This window comes from Monodon monoceros, unplaced genomic scaffold (assembly GCF_005190385.1).
Source record: "Monodon monoceros isolate NGI ecotype Baffin Bay Population unplaced genomic scaffold, NGI_Narwhal_1 Super_Scaffold_4, whole genome shotgun sequence".
In the NCBI taxonomy this organism is placed as follows: domain Eukaryota; kingdom Metazoa; phylum Chordata; class Mammalia; order Artiodactyla; family Monodontidae; genus Monodon; species Monodon monoceros.
Genome location: NW_021703781.1, coordinates 74,836,829 through 74,856,270, shown reverse-complemented (window position 1 = coordinate 74,856,270; position 19,442 = coordinate 74,836,829). Strand labels below are relative to the sequence as shown.

The 19,442-nt window shown below is 61.4% G+C and overlaps 1 protein-coding gene across 1 annotated transcript in view; it reads right to left on the bottom strand.

The window, feature by feature from the left end:
- Positions 1-1,142: 1,142 nt before the first annotated feature.
- Positions 1,143-19,442, bottom strand: part of LHPP (phospholysine phosphohistidine inorganic pyrophosphate phosphatase) — a 134,937-nt gene continuing 116,637 nt past the window's right edge. The window contains exon 7 of the mRNA XM_029201058.1: positions 1,143-1,423. Within this exon, the coding sequence (XP_029056891.1) occupies positions 1,327-1,423 (97 nt within the window). The 3' untranslated portion in view covers positions 1,143-1,326. The remainder of the gene's footprint in view (positions 1,424-19,442) is intronic.

Genomic DNA, 19,442 nt, shown 5'->3' with positions numbered 1-19,442 from the left:
CATCTTGATGAAGAGACTCAGCCACCACCATTTCTTCCTAATCCTGATTTAATGGTGGCCGGCCTGGCGGGCAAGGCCTGGGGAACCGCACAGACCCCCGCCGGCCCTGGGCTCCCGTGCTGGGGACTCAGGTTCAGGGCGAAGCGTTCTATCACCACCTGCCTTCGTTTAATGGAAATCCTGTTACGGAAGACTCACGACTTCTTTCATGAGGGGTCTCCCAAGATTTGTCAGTGGGTTCTGGATGGATGTGGGGAGAAACAGAGCATTCAAGTTATCTGTTCTGCTGATTGATGCTGAAACTTGGACCGTGAGTGAATCTGGGAAGCCCGCGGCTCACTGCCCGCCACCTCGGGCTGCTGCGTGAGGGAAGGCCCACGCTTGCCCTGTGCACCTGGTCCCCATGGGGCCTCAGTTTCCCCCTCTGTTAAACAAAGGGTTTGAGGCAGGCGAGGTGTCTCAGGGCCCTGGCCCCCTGACATGCAGGGGCTCAAGTCCAGGGCAGGATCAGGGACGGTGCCTCCTCCCTGCCGCCCGCCCCGCGCAGTCAGAGCCGGAGTCGCCGCGGGTCAGGGCAGACAGTTGATTTAACCGTTAGTTTCCTGGGTGTGACACATTCAAGTCTATCGACTTAAGGCTCCAGAAGGTACCCTCCACCTGCCACCTGGATTCCAGAGCTCACAATTCTCGCTCTGAAGGACGGCAGTCTTTAAAGTGCCCCTGGGAGCCGCTCCATTTGGGTTCCAGAGGTGACTTGGGATAGGAAAGGCGGGCTGCATTGTTTGGGGGGTTCATGGGGAGTGCTGAGCGGTCCCTCTGACACCAGGTGAGGGCAGGGGCCGCTGGGCAGTCCCGGGGAGGCTGGCTCGGCTCTGGCCGCAAGGACTCTGCTTGGGAGTCCCCGCTTTCTCCAGGCGCCTCCCCAAAACTCAAGTGCTGTTTGAAAAGAGGCAGCGGGCAAACGCCCGAGTCCAATTCGGTAGCGCATTGAAGGGACTGGCCGACTGGAGAGAGAATGGGTTTGGGGATTCGACAGATGTGCCCCACCTCTTGACTTCCACTAGGGAAGCACAGGCAGGGGATGGGCCAGCAGGTGGGGATCAAACTTCACCTAGGAGGCTGGGAGATGTGACCGGAGAGGAGGAGGGAAGGGGGGTCGGCAGAGGGAGACAGACAGAGGAGGGGCTGGTGGCTCAGGGGCACGGCAACCCGGAACTGCCTGGCTGGCACCCTCTCGTTTGCCCGTCCAGGCCAGGGGGCAGTGCCTCGGACGGTGTGGGCACAGGGGAGGGCGGCAGGAGGCTAGGGGCCCTCCCAGAAGGCCTGTCACTTGTCCGCGTGCTGCAGCAGCAGGTCCACAGCCTCCGCCAGGTTGTCCACGTACCCATCAGCCTTTACTTCCGGGTGGTGCTCGTCACTGGGCCTGCAGAGAGCAGGACCGTAGGTTAGTGGATCAGTAACCCCAAGGTGACCCCTGCGAAGCCACTGCCTCCCAGCATCTGGCACGGGCCCGGCCTTGCCCTCGGGAGACCTGCAGGCCCTTCTGTGCCCCATCGGGCAGGCTGGTCTTGGCCAACAGCTGTCCCTGTCCTCCCCACGCCCCAGGCCCGGCCGCCGCAACTCAAGAGCACACACACGTCCCTCCTGACTGTCGGTCCACCTAGACTCCTCCCTGTGTCCCTCCCGTTGGAAGCTTGCTCAGAGCCCCGTGGCGGTGACCCCTGGCCCCTGCTCCGTCCGTGCCGCCAGCAGAAGGGTCACACCTCTGAGAGCGGGGCCCTGAGTTCGGTCCTTCTCTGAGTTTCCTGCCCAAACCCCAGGGGGCTCATGTACCATCTGCTCAGCGCCCGCAGAGGCTGCTCCCACCCAGCAGAGGAAGGCTCCTGGCAAACCTGCTCTCTGGCTGAGACCTGGGGGGCTAGAAGCTCCCAAAGGCTTCATCCAGGCCCTGCTGTATTCCCTGAGGTCCTGCTCGATGCTGAGGACAAGGGGAACGAGACCACACGGCGCGCGTGGGGGCCTGTGGGGTCCGTGCAGCACCAAGGGGACCCCGTGTGGGTGCTCCATGGTGGGGGCTGCAGGCTGGGCTCCAGGCCACGTCCCCCAGAGTCTTGACAATTGCGGGAGGAAATGGGACCTCATCTCGGGGGCTGGGGGCAGCCTGGAGGGCTGTGAACCGGAGCGTGGGGTCCTGGCGACAGGAAGGGCCGTCCCACTGCTCGCGGGCTGGAGCTCGGCGGGGGTAGGGGCCACTCCGACTACCCCAAGGTCTGACCCAAGCGCCCTGGGAAAGCAGACGGCGCCCTCCCGGCACCGGGCCCTCACCTCGGAAGCCCCCACCCTGGCCTGGAAGGAAGTGGTTGAAGTCGGCTCTGACACCATCATTAAAGTCAAGTTGCCCCTTTGAAGGGTTTGGCATCTATGAAGCACGTGACCCTAAAATGCTGTCCTGGGCAACGGCACCTTTCCTTTTAAAGAGCTTTCAGCCCAGGAGCCTAGAGGCCCCCTCCCCAGGGGCTGCTGAGGCCTGGGACCTGGGCAGGGGTGCAGGGGGAGGGAAGTGCGGACACTCCTTATGACTGAGGAGGGCCCACCTTTGACTCTGCGCGGTCCCCCTTCCTGCTGTAGTCCTCAGGTATGGCCCTCCCACGTCTCCCATCATTTTCTCCTTCCATCCGCGGGGAGGAGGCAGGTGCCCCCCTCTGACAGGTGAGGAAATGGGGGCTCAGCGAGGTTCAGAGACTTGCTCGAGGCCATGCCGCAGGGGGAGCAGAGCCGGGCATCTGACCCGGTTCCTCTGATTCCCAGCGGTACTCTGGGTGCCAGAGCCTCCGAGGGCATGCGCTGCCACTGGGCACTCCCACCCCCTCCAGGAAGGTCACAGTGGGCAGCGCCCACTCCACGCAGAGGCCACCTACAGATGCCAGGGCCGGCAGGCATCGCTCCTCTGGTCTTCTCGAGCGGGGCCACCCTGCGGCTCAGGGATCGATCGACACACTCACAGACAGGTGCCGCGGAGGGCACACGACTCCCCCAGAGGTGAGGCCCCAAACGTGAGCCCTGGGGACAAGACAAGGGGGCGAGTGCACAGGGACCCTCACCACCACCCACAGGATCAGCAGCTCTCTCGTGGCAGCGGAGGTATTTTAAGGGATCATTACTTCGTTCTTGCCAGATCCAGACAGTCTATAGTGAACGTGGGGATTAAGATCCACGTTGTTCTGCATCGGTGCTGAAACACTCGTTGACAGCGGGAGGCTGTGTGTGGCACACACTCTGGAAAACCATGTGGGGAAATACTTGTGACACACAATTCCACCCCTAGGTATGCAACACAGCAAAAGCGCATCGACATGTTCACCAAAGACACGTACTAGAACGTTCCGAGCAGCTTCGGTCGCAATAGCAAAAAGGCAGACACTGCACAAATATCCATCAGCGGGAGAACAGAGAGACAGAGGGTGGTACGTGCACACGTCAGAGCAGCACGGGACAGCACCACCTGCCACACGCTGTAGCGTCTCCCCACCCCCCCCCCCACAGACGTCACGACGGGCAGGAGAACCAGGCGCGAAGAACCCAAACCAGACCACCTGTTTGTATCGGGTTCGGGAACGGGTACGACCAGCCTCCCGTGCAGAGGCCAGAAGATGGTTCCTTCCTGGGGGAACGGGGTGGGGGTGCTGGCAGTGTTCTAGATCTTGACCTGGGTGGTGATTACCGGGGTGGCACATGGCGGAAAATGCATCACATTTTTCATTTTCAGTGCACTTTATATGCACATAAACATGCATATGTAACATACACTTGAGGTATATGTTACACCTCGAAAATTTAATTAAAAAGGTCGCATATAATCTCACATATATAAGGTGTCTATCTCCCATCACTGCGGCTATTCTCTATGGCCTATGGGTCACATTCCTCCGGCAGCCTGTTTCCGTACAACCCTTGAGCTAAGAATGGTTTTCGTATTTTTAAAACTTTGTAAAAAGAAGAAAACGTGCGGCAGAGACCACAGGCGGCCTGCGAGCCTCAACCAGCTGCCTCTTGGGCCTCTGCAGCAAAGGCTTGGGGAGCCCTGGTCCCGGCTGTCCACCCTCCGTGGACCCCTTCCTTTCGGTCCTCCCCGCGGCGGGCGCTCACGGCCTCCCGGCCACCCAGGTGCTCTGTGGACAGCCCTTCCTGCGGAAGGGTCTTCCTCCTTGGGAACCCAGGCCTTCCTGGTGTGCAGACAACTCCTCCCCTGTACAGACTGAGGGGTGCCCCCTCCCTCAGGTCTTTCCGAAGCAGGTGGGGGAGGGGATAATTCTCTGGGCGGCTCCACCTGAGAGGGGCCGGCCTGGCCCAGGGCACAGCAAGCTGGGCTGGCAGGTGGGCAGGAGGCGCCCTCTGAGAAATGGAGACGGAGCACCTGAATGGGCAAACCATCTCTCTGCCTCAGTTTGCTCATCTGTGCCCTGAGCGTAACAGGCTCCACCCCTCACCCACCTGGTGACCTTGGGTGAGCACGCACACCTCCATGCCGCGGCGTCCCTGTCTCTAGATGAAGGTAACCCCGGGAGAAGCGCGGGAGACACGCGAGGCTGGAGGGGCCCCGCAGGCCTCGTGCGGGCGTTCAGCACGGTGATCACAACCAGTGAGGACGCAGTCAACGCAGTCAGCCGTCGGGAGGGCACTGTGTGCCGGGCAGGGAGACTGGCCAGGACCCGGCCTTGGGCCCTGCCCTGGGCACACAGGCTGCTGGGGGGACAGACAGAGGGACACGCGGATCCACATCAGCATCCGAGGCGCAGGGAGGACAGTGGGTTTGGTGGGTGGGGGGTGGGGTGGACGAGTGTAACCACAGGCATTGCCAGCAGGAGGGGCAGGGAGGCCGGGACCCTAGGGGACGTCCCAGTGGCGGTACCAGCGCCCTGGCCCCCTGGCCTGTGGTCTTGCCTCGTGCTGGCCTGTGTGCGTGAGGTTGCAGCCCTGCATGGCCCGGGATGCGCCCTTATGGGTCTCCCTCAGCTGCCCCTGGGGCTGGAGGGCAGCCCCGAGGCCCGGCTCCCCGACGGGGCAGTGCCCCAGCCACCACTCAGGAGGGGGTTGTCAGGGGAGGGGGACATCTTCAGGCTGCACTTTCCCAGGCGCTGACACCCCTTGTCCCCGCTCTGTGCCCCCTCCCACCAGTTCCCATCAGATTCCTGACTTTTCTCTCCTCGACAGTGAGGCCAGTGGCTGCTCAAAGAACCGGAACTTCTCCCAGCAAACGCCCCCCCCCCAACCCCGATTCGTCATCCGCGTCATCCCCTGGGCGGCTGGCCCAGGACTGTCCTCCTCGGACCTTCACTGGCCCTTGGGCCAGGTTTACTGTCCAGTCAAACGATCTCCACCCCAAGAGGGAAGAAAAAATCCACCCATAAAATATGCTTCATAGGGCTTCCCTGGTGGCACAAGTGGTTGGGAGTGCGCCTGCCGATGCAGGGCACACGGGTTCGTGCCCCGGTCCGGGAAGATCCCACGTGCCGCGGAGCGGCTGGGCCCGTGAGCCATGGCCGCTGAGCCTGCGCGTCCGGAGCCTGTGCTCCGCAACGGGAGAGGCCACAACAGTGAGAGGCCCGCGTACAGCAAGAAAAAAGAAAAAGAAAAAGAAGATGCCTCATAATGAGATTCAAGGCGGCCCCAGCGTACGGTACCAAGCCGAATGGGTACGTGGCTAATTACGTTTAATTACATATCATTTAAATTCAAGAATCCATTAAAAGAAAGGATTGCATTAGCAGCCGGCCGCTGTTTGCCAACAGAGGAAATCGTGGACTTCCATGTCTTAATTACGTGATGCTGCTGTGGGCTGTGGCTCTCAGGGAGCCGGGGTACATGGAGGGGACTCATCCTGGGCCCGCCCCCCTCGAAGCCCCCGAGACAGCTATGCATGGCCTAACTGGGCAGGAGAGGCCTCCACTGCACGCTGGCCAGTGACCTGCAACCCACGGGGCCTCAAAGATGTCACACTATAAAAGCTGAACCAAGAAACCCAGCAAAGACATGCCCTTTGGCAGTGGGAACAGAAACAGAGGGTAACGGACAAAGGGGCCAAGAGACGCCCCTGGCTTTGAGCAGGCCCTGCCAGGACAGGGCTGCACGCGTGGGGAAGGAAGGGGAGAGGCGGGCACGGCTGGGCCGGGAGGGCTGAGACGGGAGTGGGGAAGAGACAGGCAGACAGAGGACACAGAGAGACACACACACTCAGGAAGAGAGACGGAGGGAGGGAGGGAAGAGAGAGGGTCAGACAGGCAGACAGAGGGGGAGAAAACAGAGCAGCAGAGGAAAGAAGGTGGGAGAGCAGGGGGCAGAGAGACACACGGAGGGAGAGGAGCAGAGAGAGGGATGGAGGGAAGGAAGCGAGATAGAGAAACAGAAAGTGGGCACATAAAGGTGGGGAGCAGAGAGCGGGCTGTGCCCTGATTGCCCCTCCGCCCCACTGGGACTTAGGAGAAGCCCCCTCTCCCTGCACCCACAGGCTCAGCTGAGGCTCGGCCAGGGCCCCCATGGGGGTCATGGCTGCGCCTCCCCTGCCCAAGGCCCACACAGGGTGGGCTCCCTGCTCTGTCCCCAGCCAGCTGTCTCTTCACTTCCCTGAGCCTCATTTTCCCCATCTGTAAGGTGGGCATATGGCCTGGCTCTCAGGGTCACTCTGAGAATGAAGCACCTGGCACCTCGCCTGCACGTGCCAGCCCTCGAGCTGACGCCAGGCTCGGCCTCCTGCCCTCGGCCCTCCCAGGGCTCACTGTCCAGCCCCACACAGTCGTGACCAGGGCTGGGAAGGGAAGAAAAAGGTGCGGGGTCTGAGGGAATTTATGGGGGGATGTGCGGGGGTCAGGGAAGCTTCTGGAAAAGGGGGCATGAGGCTGGATCCCTGCCCCCGCCATCCATTTGAGCATGGCCCTCAGGTCCCTCCCCAAAGTTGGAGGCAGAGGCAGGTTCCCTGGGTGCTTGTATGGCTGAGGGGCAGCGGGTGCCTCTGCTCTCCTGGGCTCCTGTGTGTGGGCGGTGTCCAGGTGTCTCCGGCCGAGTCTGAGCCTGGGGACCTGTGTGGATCCTCCCCGTCTTGTCAACAGCTCCCACCTCTCCCTGTGTAAACTCTGCTGTGGCTCTCTATCACCCATGTCACAGCCCAGCTCCTCAGCAGAGCAGACAAATCCGTCCCGACTGGGTGTCCTCCCAGTAACCCAGTGTCCAGGGCCCACTGCTCTTCAGACATTCCACGCTCTCCCATACCTCTGTCCACGCTACGTCCTGGAATGGCATGACCACTAGGGCCTGCTCCACCTGCAAACTCCTATTCATCCTTCAAAGCCTCACCCACTTGTTCCCATCTCCAACTCTATGCTCCGTGGCGAGCTGCTCTCTTTTCTGAGCACCCAGAACTTGCCTGCCCCCGCCAAACCCTCGTACCATTCTGGCTGGGCACAAACTGACCTGGGCTGCCTAGAGGGAGGGGCCAGGCTTCCTGCACCAGTGGCTACCCACACAGGCCTGGCCCACACAGGCACCCAGGAAGTGCCTGCCAACCAGTAAATGAACAAAGGCCCCCACCCAGCAGGGCGCCGCCTGTCATTAGTTATTCCGCCCCCTCACGCCCCTTGAGCCGGGGGAAGGAGGGAATGACAGAGGCAGAGAACAAGGCCAATCTGTGTCGGCCTGGACAGCCTCACAGGGACGATCTTTGTACCAGCCCAAGGAAAATGGCAGCTGGACGCCCAGCAAGGACCGTCTCCGTGCCCACCTGGTTCCGCCGACCGAGGGGACAGAGGTGCAGCCTCTCCCCGTGAAGTTCTCGAGGAGACAGCGCCGCCCACCACCAGCTCCCCGCCTGGTGTGCTCCAGGGCAGGGCCGGGCAGGGGCTCCTGAGACCGGAGGCCACTGCACTGCCCGCACAGGGAGGGGCATGCGGCCTTGTCCCAACTGTTATCCAAGGGCCGGCCACGCCCCTGGTGGCTGAGGGCCGGGCACTGGGGCGGGCTGGCCACGTGGATTCAGGCAACCGGGCCGTGGCTCTGGGAGGGTGACGCCACCGAGACTGACGCCAACTCCGGGCTGTGCTGACGAAGTTGGAGAAAAAGGACAGAGGGCTTGGATTCACACGGGGCCGGAGGTGACCTCGGCTGGGCCGAGGGCATCTTTCCATCTGAGCCCGAGGAGTCCCAGAGCCAGGGCCAGGGTGCTTGTTTCTAAGACGGTACAGGCCTCCAGCAAACGCCCGGGGGAGGGTGCCTGGGATCTGCCGCCTCCCGCCCTCATCCACGCTTTTCTTAAGGCTGATTATGGGATTCCTGCCACCAGCCGTGGCCCAAACATGAGACCTGTGGCACGGGGCTTCCTGCCATCCACCTGCTGGCCCAGGACGCTCACCGTCAAGACGGCAGCTTGCTGGGACCCAATGGGGCAGCCAGCGATCCCTGGCCTGAGCTGGCTGCTGGCAGGTGCCACGTCGCAGTGGGGTGGCCAGGAGGGTGCTCACTGCCACAGATCTCAGAGGCGGAGCAGGGCGGGCGGGGCAGGCCCAGGCCTGGGCAGACACCCCGGGCACCTCCGGGAACCGCTGTGCCTGCTGCTGACGCAGAAACCTACGCAGGACCTGCTCCCCGCGGAGCCACGCCCCATCCTGCCAAGGTCCGCCGAGCCCTGCTTCGCGAGGGGACTCTGACCCATCCCTGCTTGCAGGGAGGCCACCCCGGAGATGAGGACCCAGGCCCTGTGCCGTCCTGCCCGGACCGGTCATCAGCTCCAGCCTCAGATCCCTGTCCTCCAGAAACCTGCTCAGGCCTCAGGCCTGTGTCCCCCAGCCCCACCCACCAGACCCTCGGCTCCCACCGCCCACCCTCAGACCACGTGCCTGGGCCCAGACTCGGCCCAACACCTGGTACAGGCCAGCCTGGAGCCCCCGAGGCCCACCTGGGGACCCTGCAGCCCGGGGGCCCCTCCTGCCACTGATGGGAGAGACCTGCCCTCCCCCCGCCCAACCGGCTCAGGCAGATGGGCACTTCTTGGGATGCTTTAAAATCACAGAGGGGGAAAAATACTGAGATAAAAACCCAGGCCTCGGACAGTCCTCGCCTCGGGCCCCTCTGAGGACCACGGCTCCCTGGCCTGGAAAGGGGATGGGGACACGCTTCTGTCGCCTGGGATCCCCCTTGAGGTCAGAGCTCTGCCAGGGGAGGTGGCCGCGCCCCAGAGCTCCCTTTCCTGGCGGGCACCTGGGCCTCTCCCGTCCGTCTGGCTGTCTGCTCATCTGTAACGGGCAGGGGTGGGGAAGGGGGAGAGGTAAGCTTCCCCCAGAGCACCCCCTACCCCTGGGAGTCTTTGTGCAAATGAGAAAGAGGTGTGCCCTGGTGAGCCGGGCCCCTCACCGAACTAACAGTGGACATCAGCCGGGGAGGGGACAGGGCATTGCAGGTTGGCTGCCTCCCCCTCCCCCTCCCTCCAGCCTCTGATGGGAGGGGGATCTAAAGATGGGGGAGGGTTCCTGTGCCCCCACCTGGGAGACACACGCTCCTTGCAAGTGCACATGGGGCCTGGGGTGGGCCAGGGGTGCTACCCAGAGAGAGGGGGGGCCCACGTCTGTGTGTTCCACCTCGCGGCCTGGGCGGTCCCGGGATGCCCCTTTCCTTCAGGCAGGTGGCGCCCCAGGGCCCAGAACCCCACCCTGGCTGACCCATCCTCCAGCTGGGGAGGACCAGGAGTCTCTCCCACCAGAAGGAGGCACTTGCTGGACCAGTCCCAGAGGCTCTGAGCCCTGGTGTGTAACCCGAGGCAGGAGAAGGAACCTGCCGCAGACTAGAGGTCCCACCCAGCCAGCAGGCAGGCTCTGGGATGCGAGCAGAGCTCACCTGGCTTGGGGGATGGGTGAGCCACAGACACTGCACCAGAAGCACAAGGGGGACAACTGGGCACTGGCCCCCACAGCTGCTGAGGGAGGGCTTTGAGGAGCATTTCCCATGTACCCTGCACAATGCCCCATGATGGGCACCATGACCGGCCTGTTCTAGAGGTGATGACACAGACCCAAGAGGGGGAGGAACTTGCCCAAAGTCCCACAGGCAGTAAACGGCAGCGCTGGGACTTCAATCCTCTGTGTCTGGATTTAAATCCGGGCTCATTTTAGGGATTCTTCCCTTGGCACGCAGGACATATTCTGCATCTGGGAATCACTGATGTTCTGGTCAACCTCCGGCCAGGCCGAGAGCCCTGCGGGCAGGGGTGCACCTCACCTTTGGGTCAGCTCCAGGCCAGAGGCGGGCCCTTGCAAGTGTTTGCCAGCTCTGACTAACGCCCGGAGGACAGCGCGGTGTTTGTGAAAAACCAATGAGGAAAATGAAAGAGGAAATGAACGAGGAAACGGTCCACACTGGAGCTGCACAGCCTCCCGTGGCTGGGCGTGCCCGGGCAGAACGGCGGGGAAGCCAGAACTCCTTACCTGGGCCTCGGGGTCGCCAGCACCCAGCGCCAGGCCTGCTCCGGCCGGGAGCAGCCGGGCAGAGGGCACTGGGGGCCTGAGCCCAGCGGGGAGGGATTTCACCGTGGACCCTGGCACCCGCCCTGGGGCCCCTCTGCCCGCAGGGAGGAAACGGGCCTGTTTACGGCGTGTTTCAGCCTGGTGGCACCTTGTTAACCAGAACTGACCGGACGCACCAGCTGCTTCCTGCACGGCTCTCACTGCCCATCGGCTGCAGGCACCTGAGGTGCCGAGAACAAAGGTGGGACACGCAGAGATGCGTGGGTGGTGCCGCACGGCCGCCCACCAGCATGTCGGCGGACTCGAGAAACTCCCTCACACTGACAAACGAGGTCCCTTGAACCCCCAGCCCTGGCTGGAGCCCCTGCCTCAGCCTTTGCCCAAGTCCTATGCACAGTGAGGCCAGAGTCACAAACCGGTGGCCCCTGGACATGTGTGGTTGGGCCCACACAGTGTTTTTAAAGAACAGGAGCTGGAAATTTCGCTTCTTCTGAAAATCTGAAAGGTTCAGTAACAATGGGCCGGGATTCCGCAGGCAAAACTGAGCTGCTGCGGTGTGGTAGCCGCTCCCCTGAGCGAGGCAGGCGGCTTCTAGTTTACCACACTCCCAGCACTCTCTATTGCCTCCCTATTCTTAGGCCAGGACCAGTCAGTCCCCTGCATTTCCTGCCTGCCCCTGCGGGCCTCTGAATTTGCTGCCCTGCACCGACCACTGGTTCTCTGGGACTCATTTCCCAAGGAAACGAGTCACCTCCTCTAGGAAGCCTTTCCCCAGCCCTCACCTCGGTTAGGTGCCCATTCTGTGCTCCATGGCACCCGTGTCGACCCCATCGGAGCATCCGTCACTCTACTGTAGTTGTCTGGTTACCTGTGTGACGCTCCCTCCAGACTGTGAGCCCCCTGAGGTCAGGAGCATCCCTGTGGTGGCCTTATGCTGGGAGCTGGCAGGGACAGGAACAGTCAGCCAACTGCCTGAGCAGACGAGCAAGTGGCCTCCTTCCTTCTGACCATCCGGGAGCTGTGTGTCATCACCAGGCATCTGGCTCCCTGTGAGCCCGAGCTGTCCTAGAAATCTAGGCGGGGGTGGGGCCAGTCCATCCCCATAGCCAAAGGGCGATGGGCAGAAAGGCGGGTGTCTGAGGCTCAGGGCCAGGGAGCCCCCGCCTGGCCTCACGATCCTGTTCCTGCCTAGAGCCCAGGCCCCGGCCCGCGGGGCACATGCAGTCTGGATCCTCACCTCCCTGGGGAGGCCCCGCTGCCCGGCCCCCAAGAGCCGGAGCTCTCAGTCTGGGTAAGCAGCGCCAGGCCACAGAGAACCTTCTGGAGAACTACTTACCAGAATGAAAAACGCCCTCTCCCCCAAACCCAGACTCTTAGAAGCATGAAAATGTCAACAGCCGGCCTGGGCCGGCCCTGTTCGTGGCCAGTGTAACTGAACCCTAAGAGGCAAGCCTCCTCCCCACACCCCAGGCCTGCGGGGCTCTGCGTCTTCGCGCTAAGCAGGCTCCAGTGTCCGAGGACAGCGTCCTAAGCAGAGCTGAGGTGCGGGTGTCGGAAGCAGAAGCGCGTGGAAGCTGGGGGCTGCACAAAACCAGCTGCGAGGGGTCTGAGGGGGTCTGGGCAGGGTGCCCGTCACCCTGCGGTTCCCCACCGTCACCAAGACTAAATGCAGTCTCCCTAACACGGCCCATGAACTGGCTCCAGAGCCCGTCAGCACCGCCCCCTTCGCCCCTCCCCACGACCCCCCGGCTCTTGTGTTCGTCCTGTCATGTTCCCCGAGCCGCCCGTGCCACGGCCTGGAACATCCTCTCACTCCCACTCCCCTCAGCAAGGCCCGACGCAGAAAGAACCAGCCCCACCATGGTCTCCAGGACCCATCCTACCCCCTGAATGAATGAATGAATGAACACCCCCATGGCCTCAGGGACGCTGGGAATCCAGTTGGGACCTTCCAGTGTCATGGGAAGAGCACCCCAAAGTAGGTGGCTCTGTCCATGGAGCAGACGTAGCTCCCTGGGAGGCAGGGATCCGCCGGGGCACCCCAGGTCAGGCCTGAGTGGTCAGCCATCACACACCCCCGTGGCTCCCACAGGCTGTCCAATAGTGAGGGCGGTTTCCCCCTTCTTCCCCCTTTCTCGTTCCCAGAAGGCATGTCGGGCCTGACCCCAGAGGTCCCTGATGACAGCCACACCCGGGCCAGGGCGCGGGAAGGAGCGCTGCGGAGGGCGGTGGGCTGGCTGCTGGGCGTGGCGGGGATGCCTGACCAGGGGTTCGGACTGGGCTGGCCCTGACTGCTGTGTGACCTTGAGCAAACACTTGGAGACGTGAGTCTCCTGTCTGTAAGTGGGGCTGAAAAGACCCCCCTCCCAGGGCTGTGGTGGAGACGCAGGGAGATGACGCATGGTGGGGCCCACTGCAGATGCGCGGCAGGCGCTGGACAGGGCTGGATGAAGAGCCCTCGTGGGCCGCTCTGGCCAGAGGGAAGGGGCAGGGCCTCATCTGTGCATGGGAAGCTCACCTCGGGCTCGGTGTCCGGAGAGCACGTACCACCTGCAGAGAAGGTCCTGAGGTCCTCAGGACCACGAATCTCAGGGAGGCCTTCCCCAAGGGACAGCCAGGCCCTGGAACAAGTGCTGTGCGCCTGCTCGGTGGGGGAGGGGTGAGCGGGCAGCAGGTGATGCGAGACCTGCAGAGATGCCGCATGGCTGGGCCCAGGGACTCTGGACTCCTCTGAGAGGGAAGGGGCAGCCTCTGGGGGACGCTGATCCATCCTTGCGGCCCGCTTCTCCAAGCTGACGGGATGCTCTATTCATGACATTATTCATAGTAGTGGCAGTCACTGAGCGCCCCTCCCTCGGGGACCTGGTGAGGGGACATACGTGCTACAGCTGCTCTGGTTTGTGCAACAGCCCAGGAGACAGGTGCCACTGCCCCCATCTCACAGCTGACAAAACAGGTTCAGAGAGGGTAAGTGGCCTGCCCGGGGTCACAGAGCACGGCTGGCAGGCCTGTCTGCCTTCCCAACCTGCCGGAAGCACTGTCCAAACCCCACCGGGAGCCAGAGGGCTGGGCTAGCAGGTGGCGGGCAGGGGTCCACCTAAAAAGCTCACTTAGGCAGAGGGACGGGCCTGCTGGGGGCTGGGCATCTGGCCTCGCAGCAGAGGAGCCCCTGACAGCTGTTCAGAATATTTTGATAAAAACATGTTGAACACCTGGTGTGTGTTTAGATTACAACAAGCTGGCCCAGACCCTTTCGATGTGCTCTCCAATGGCCGAATCCCCCGAGAGGTCCACCTGCACCCCGACCTGGGCCCACAGGGGCACAAGGCGGGGCACTCTCCCCCGCCTCCTCCACAAATGCCACACATCCCCCTCCTTTGGAGGCTAGACCAGGTCAGGGAGACCCCGTGGTTAGTTAGCGCAGCCAGCCCTGGGCCTGCACACCCAAGCTCTGGTTCTCACGAGGTGGCCCAGGAGAGAGGGAGGGCATGGAGAGGTGGTGCCCCTCCCAGTCCTGGGGATGGGGGTTCGGACCGTCCCACTCATTGGAGGCCTGGTGTCATCTCCACCAGGCACAGACCTGGGTGTCCAGGCCGGGGGAATTTGTGGACGACGGGGGTTCCTATACCTGGGGCACCATGCTGGCACCGCCCAAGCTGTCCTGGGAGGTGGCACCCATACCCCCCTCCCGATAGGTGAAGAAACCAAGGCTCAGGACGGGTGAGGAACTTGCCCAGAGCTCATGGCAGAGCAGGGCTCGCACCCAGAACCTCCGTCAGCTCGGGAGGGATGTCTCCTAAGGCGATGCGCCAGGCCGCGCCTCCCGGTGTGTTTGGGGACCAGCGTGTGGAGCTCTCATCCCGTGGAACGTGCAGCCTGAGCTCCAAAGCGCAGTTTCATCAGCTCCACAGCTTCCCGGGGGCTCATGTGGGACTTCTGGTCTACCAGCCTTTACCTACTTTGCTACACACGTGCCACTTAAAAAGGGTCAACATCGGCACTTCACAAACCAGGAGGTCCCGTGGCCACAGGGAGCTCAAAGGCGCTCAGTATCAAGAGCCACTGGGGATACGCAAGTTCAGAGCAGTACACCCCACACACCCACCCGCGCGGCCAGAGGTACAGCACCGAGGGCTGGCAGGACGTGAGCAACGGGAACTCTCACCACAGGGTGGCGGGGGGCGTGTGAGAGGGTGCAGCGTTCCAGAAAACGTTTGGCAGATACAGTATCTCCTAATGCTGAACACATGAATACGCGTGACCCAGGGATTCCACCCTGGTGTGTGTCTGAGAGAAGTGAGGCCATGTCCACCAAGAGACGTGGACAGGAATGTTCCACCAGCTCTGTTCATAGTGACCCTGAACAAGAAACAAGGCAAGTGTCCATCAATAGCAGAGTGAACAATAATTGTGATCCAGTCATACAATGAAACAACACACACCAACGAAAAAGACCAGGCTCCTGCAACGTAGAACGACATGGATGAAATAAAGAGTTGGGTTTTTTTAATGGCCCAGGTAGCCTAGAAAGGCACACAGTGATGTTTAGGACAGTGCCAGAGGCCCAGGAGTTTAAACAACAACAACAACAAAAACGTAGCTTTGAGTTCCCTGGCAGCCAAAGCAAAGAGGGAAACTCTGTAGGTTACAGAGAAGCAAATGACTGTTCATGAGGGACAACCTTCCCAGCAGCACAGGCCAGGAGGGTCTTGCCCCTGCCCATGTGAGGGTATGCATGGCTCATGCATGGCGAGGACCCGGCAGGGGGTCTCAGAAGCTCAGAAGGTGTTCTTCTCTTACGAGCAGACCTCGGGCCCTCTCACCCCAAGGTAGCTATTGCGTGGCTCCAAGACTGGCTTGACCCACTCCCCTGACTCCCTAAGGTCTGGCTCAGTGGGTCGCTGGCTTATTCAGCCAAGGTTTTCCTAAACTAGCTCCCACTTGCTCCCAAGCTCCCGCCTGGACAGGCCAAGTTCAGAGAAGTCCCCTCTCCTCTTTGGACTTCAGATTCTCCACTCATAAACCCGGGGGCTTCAGCTGACCTTCCTGGCTCTCCTGCTCCCTCCTCCCATCTGGGGGTGGACATTCCCACCTCAGGGGCCAACAGGAGACCTAGGCGGACGCTGACCCAGGACAGATGGTATGCGGGGTAGGGATGGGGGCGGGGATGGGTGGGCCGGTGCAGCGCACGTAGTAGCAAAGGTCCCAGGAGCCAAGTGAAGTCTTAGAGCCTGTGTTTAATGAGCCCCACAGAGGGATTTTACTGCTCAGTTCCAATCCTGCAACATCACAGGTCTCAGAGGGCACCTGCAGGGTGGGGTGGCAGTCCCTCCCTCCCTGACAGCCTGCTATGCACCCCCCTCCTTCACTCAGCCCCCCCCGGGGCCCCTGCAGGAAAAGGACCCGCAGCCAGATCGCTCAGGACCTGCTCCTGGTGTCAGCTGCCCCCTGGCACCTCTGCCTGGTCCCCACATGCCACTGAGCTCGGAGCATGGGCTCCTCCCATGCAAAGGGAGGGAAGGAGACCCTCCCGGCCCCTCGGGGGTCAGCAGGGGCCACAGTGGGGCGGGCCTGGAGGGAGCACTTGGCACAGGGGCCCTGGGCTGGTGCAGCTGGGGTGCAAATCCCGCTGGAGCAGGTGACTTCCCCTTGTCCCCGTGAGGAATGAACAGGACAGTGTGCACTGGTCGGGCTGGTGATGAGGTGACAGTGCTGACAGCTATCACAGACCAGAGGCCGGCAGTACAGAAAGGGCCAAATCGTCCCAAGTGGGCATCAAGAAGGCTTCCCAGGGGCTGCTCACTGAGACTGATGCACCTGTTCACGAGGACTGTCCCCCCACGGCGGGGGGGTCTCATTGGCAGCACCCCTGCCTCTGGGACAGCCTTCCCGACCCCTGCATGTGACTGCAGCAGCCGTGTGGCTTCTCCGTTTGCCAGGATGTACCATGCCTGGGGCGCAGACACACCCTGCTGTCCTCCTCCCCAGGGATGCAAACACTCGGTTGGAGGGTAATGTGGCTGTAGATGTTAAGATCCATTAAAAGAATCAAGTTTTTCAGCCCCATTCCTGGAAATCTGTCCTAAAGACTTCATTCTAAAGAGACCTCATACAGAGCCTGGTACGTGGAAGGTTTTCAACAAAAGTGAGCTGAACGGAAGGACAAAAGCTATAGGTACAATACGGATGCTCACAACAGCAAAGGAACCAGTCCAAACCAGTCCAACCACAGGGGAGTATGGTTTATCTGCTCCATAAAATAAGATGCGGCTATGAACAATGACCAGGGGGAGACAAGAGTTATACATGCACATGACCATGGCTACAGAAGGGGGCTGGCAGGAACCCAGAGGAGATAAACAGCGGTCTAAGCGAGGTGGGATAATGAGTAAGACCGTTCCTCCAAGTTCCCTTGGAGGCTGCAGTAAAGCTGTCTTAATAATGTACACAATAAAAGAAGCAAAGTTTCTAGTTTTGGTTTGCCACCACTTCACCGGAGGTGTTAAGGAAAGTCAAGGTTATGCTCCAGCCCAGCCAGATAAACAAGAGGCGCAGCGGTTCCACCTTGGTCCCACAGCTCACCAGCCGTGGGAGGGACAGTCCAGGCCAGCCCAGACCTTGGGGCCAGAGACTCAGCCGGGCATGGCAAATGCCATCTGCTCTGCAGAGCATATCCGTTAATTACAGAGCACCCCCAGGTGAGCCGAGGTAACCTTGGGGCCAGTGGTACCTGCCACGTCCAACGAATGCCACCTGGAGACCACCCAGGGCTGGCCTTCACCCCGTCCCCTCTGCCCACCTACCCACAGTGCCAGATAGGCCTGAAGTCATTACCCGAGGGACAGAGAACACTGGGGGTCCACCCAGCACGTCCTTGGTGGCACCTCCCTCAGGTCCACCTGGACAAGGCTTTGCATCTCAGCCCCTGGAGTGGGGGACACAGGACTGGTGGTTTGCTTCGGGCCACCTGGCCAGCACGTGGTGGGGCTGGGACTCCAATGCTGGCATCTTCCCTGTACCCACCAGCTGGAACAAGCCCCAAACATGGTAAACGAGCCCCCAAACCCAGGAGCTGGAGGGACTTTAGGGTACAACCCCTCATTTCTCAGGTGAGAAAACTGAGGCCCAGGGAGGGCAGATGCTGGCCCGAGGCAGCCCAGGGAGGCTGCACAGAGATGGGACGAGTCTGTCCTTCCAGAGAGCTGAGCCGGCCACCTGCTGGGCACAGGCCCGCGCAGATGGGGTTCCTGGGCTCCCTTCTTGCCAGGACTCTCACCACCTGCACTTACAACACAGGGCCGGGCATCAGGGAGTGGGCGCAGACGGGGAAACTGAGGCACGGTCTGGAGGGCCTGGAGAGAACCAGCGGGGAGACCAGCGCCCCTCCCCCGTATTTACTTGGCACCCTCCACCCCGGCTGGGTTCCCCGAAAAGCTGACGGATGCCACCTCATTCATCACAGCCCAGACAGCACCTCGTAAATGGTCAAAGCCGCCCAGTGAGGGGCCATTCATCCCGGCGGCGTGCCCCACACTGGGCCGATTGTGTGTGCAGGGACCCCGTCCAAGCTGCCCTGGCTCCTGGCGGGCCGCCGCGCCCTGGACGATTCCTAGACGGAACCTTGTTTTCTTCGGTTTCGTCTCCAGCCCAGGAGGACCAGCTGCTCCTCCAGAACATTCACTCAACACTGCTCTGATTTTCCTCAGACCCTGGTCCTGCCCCACGACTCACTGGGAAGCCATAAACCAGCCCTGAACAGTCTGGCCCTCTGGCCTCCAGAAAGCCCTGGAAGCAGCTCCCATCTGGCTGCGGGCGGGGATGGTGGCAGCAACCCTCAGATGCATTTGCTCAGTGATCCTCAGGGGGGCGCTGTCTTCTTTACAGATGGGGAAGCAGGAGCAGAAGCGGGAACCTGGCTGATGGCAGTGGTCTAGGCTCAGGATTCAGGGGTCAGGACATTCCCCAAGTTCCGGGAAGCCCCAGTGACTCATCTTCTCTCTCAACCCGCTCAGCCTTGGCTCCCCTCCAGTGACCTTTGGGACTGAGCCCTAGGCTCAGTGCATTTGAAGGGCTCAGGTTGCCAGGACCGGAGAATGGGCAGGCTGGTCTGGCGATGGGTAGAAGGAAGCTGTGTAGGTTGAAGATCCCGTGGGAAGTAGGGCCCCAGGTGCCGTCTGAAATGCTATTCCTTCCTGGGCACCCGATTCTGGGCACAGGGGCTGGCACTGCAGGAACACCATCCCTCACTGGTCCCTCAGCCCAGGTGTGTGTCAGGACTACACAGTTCCAGGGACTGAGGCTTTACACTATACTTAACATCTGATAGGGCCCCTCTCCCTCCTGCCCCCCTCCCCCTCCTTCCCACCTCCCCCCCGGTTTCCTGACTAATTACTTGCTTATTGCCATACAAACTTAAGAATTAACTTTTCCAGTGTGCATTACAAGGCGGAGGAAGGTGTCTTAAGTTACCCCTAAACAAGGTTCTTCAGCAGGAAAAGCCTAACTTCTTCCTCAGAACGCTAAGGAGTTGACTGGGAAGTGCTGTCAGCTCCATTTCCAGAGGCCCACGATCAGACAGGAGATGAGAATGCTGGTTCTCAGATCCAGCTGCTTATCGGAATCACCTGCGGAGCTTAGAACAATGACTTGTGTGTGGTATCAAAGCTGTGGGATGCAGCTAGAGCAGGAACCAGAGGGAAATTTATAGCACTAAAAACACTTACATAGGGGACTTCCCTGGTGGCGCAGTGGTTAAGAATCCGCCTGACAATGCAGGGGACGTGGGTTCGAGCCCTCATCCGCGAAGATCCCACATGCCGTGGCGTAACTAAGCCCATGCGCCACAACTACCGAGCCTGCGCTCTAGAGCCCGCGAGTCACAACTACTGAGCCCATGCACCAGAACTACTGAAGCCCACGCCCCTAGAGCCCGTGCTCCGC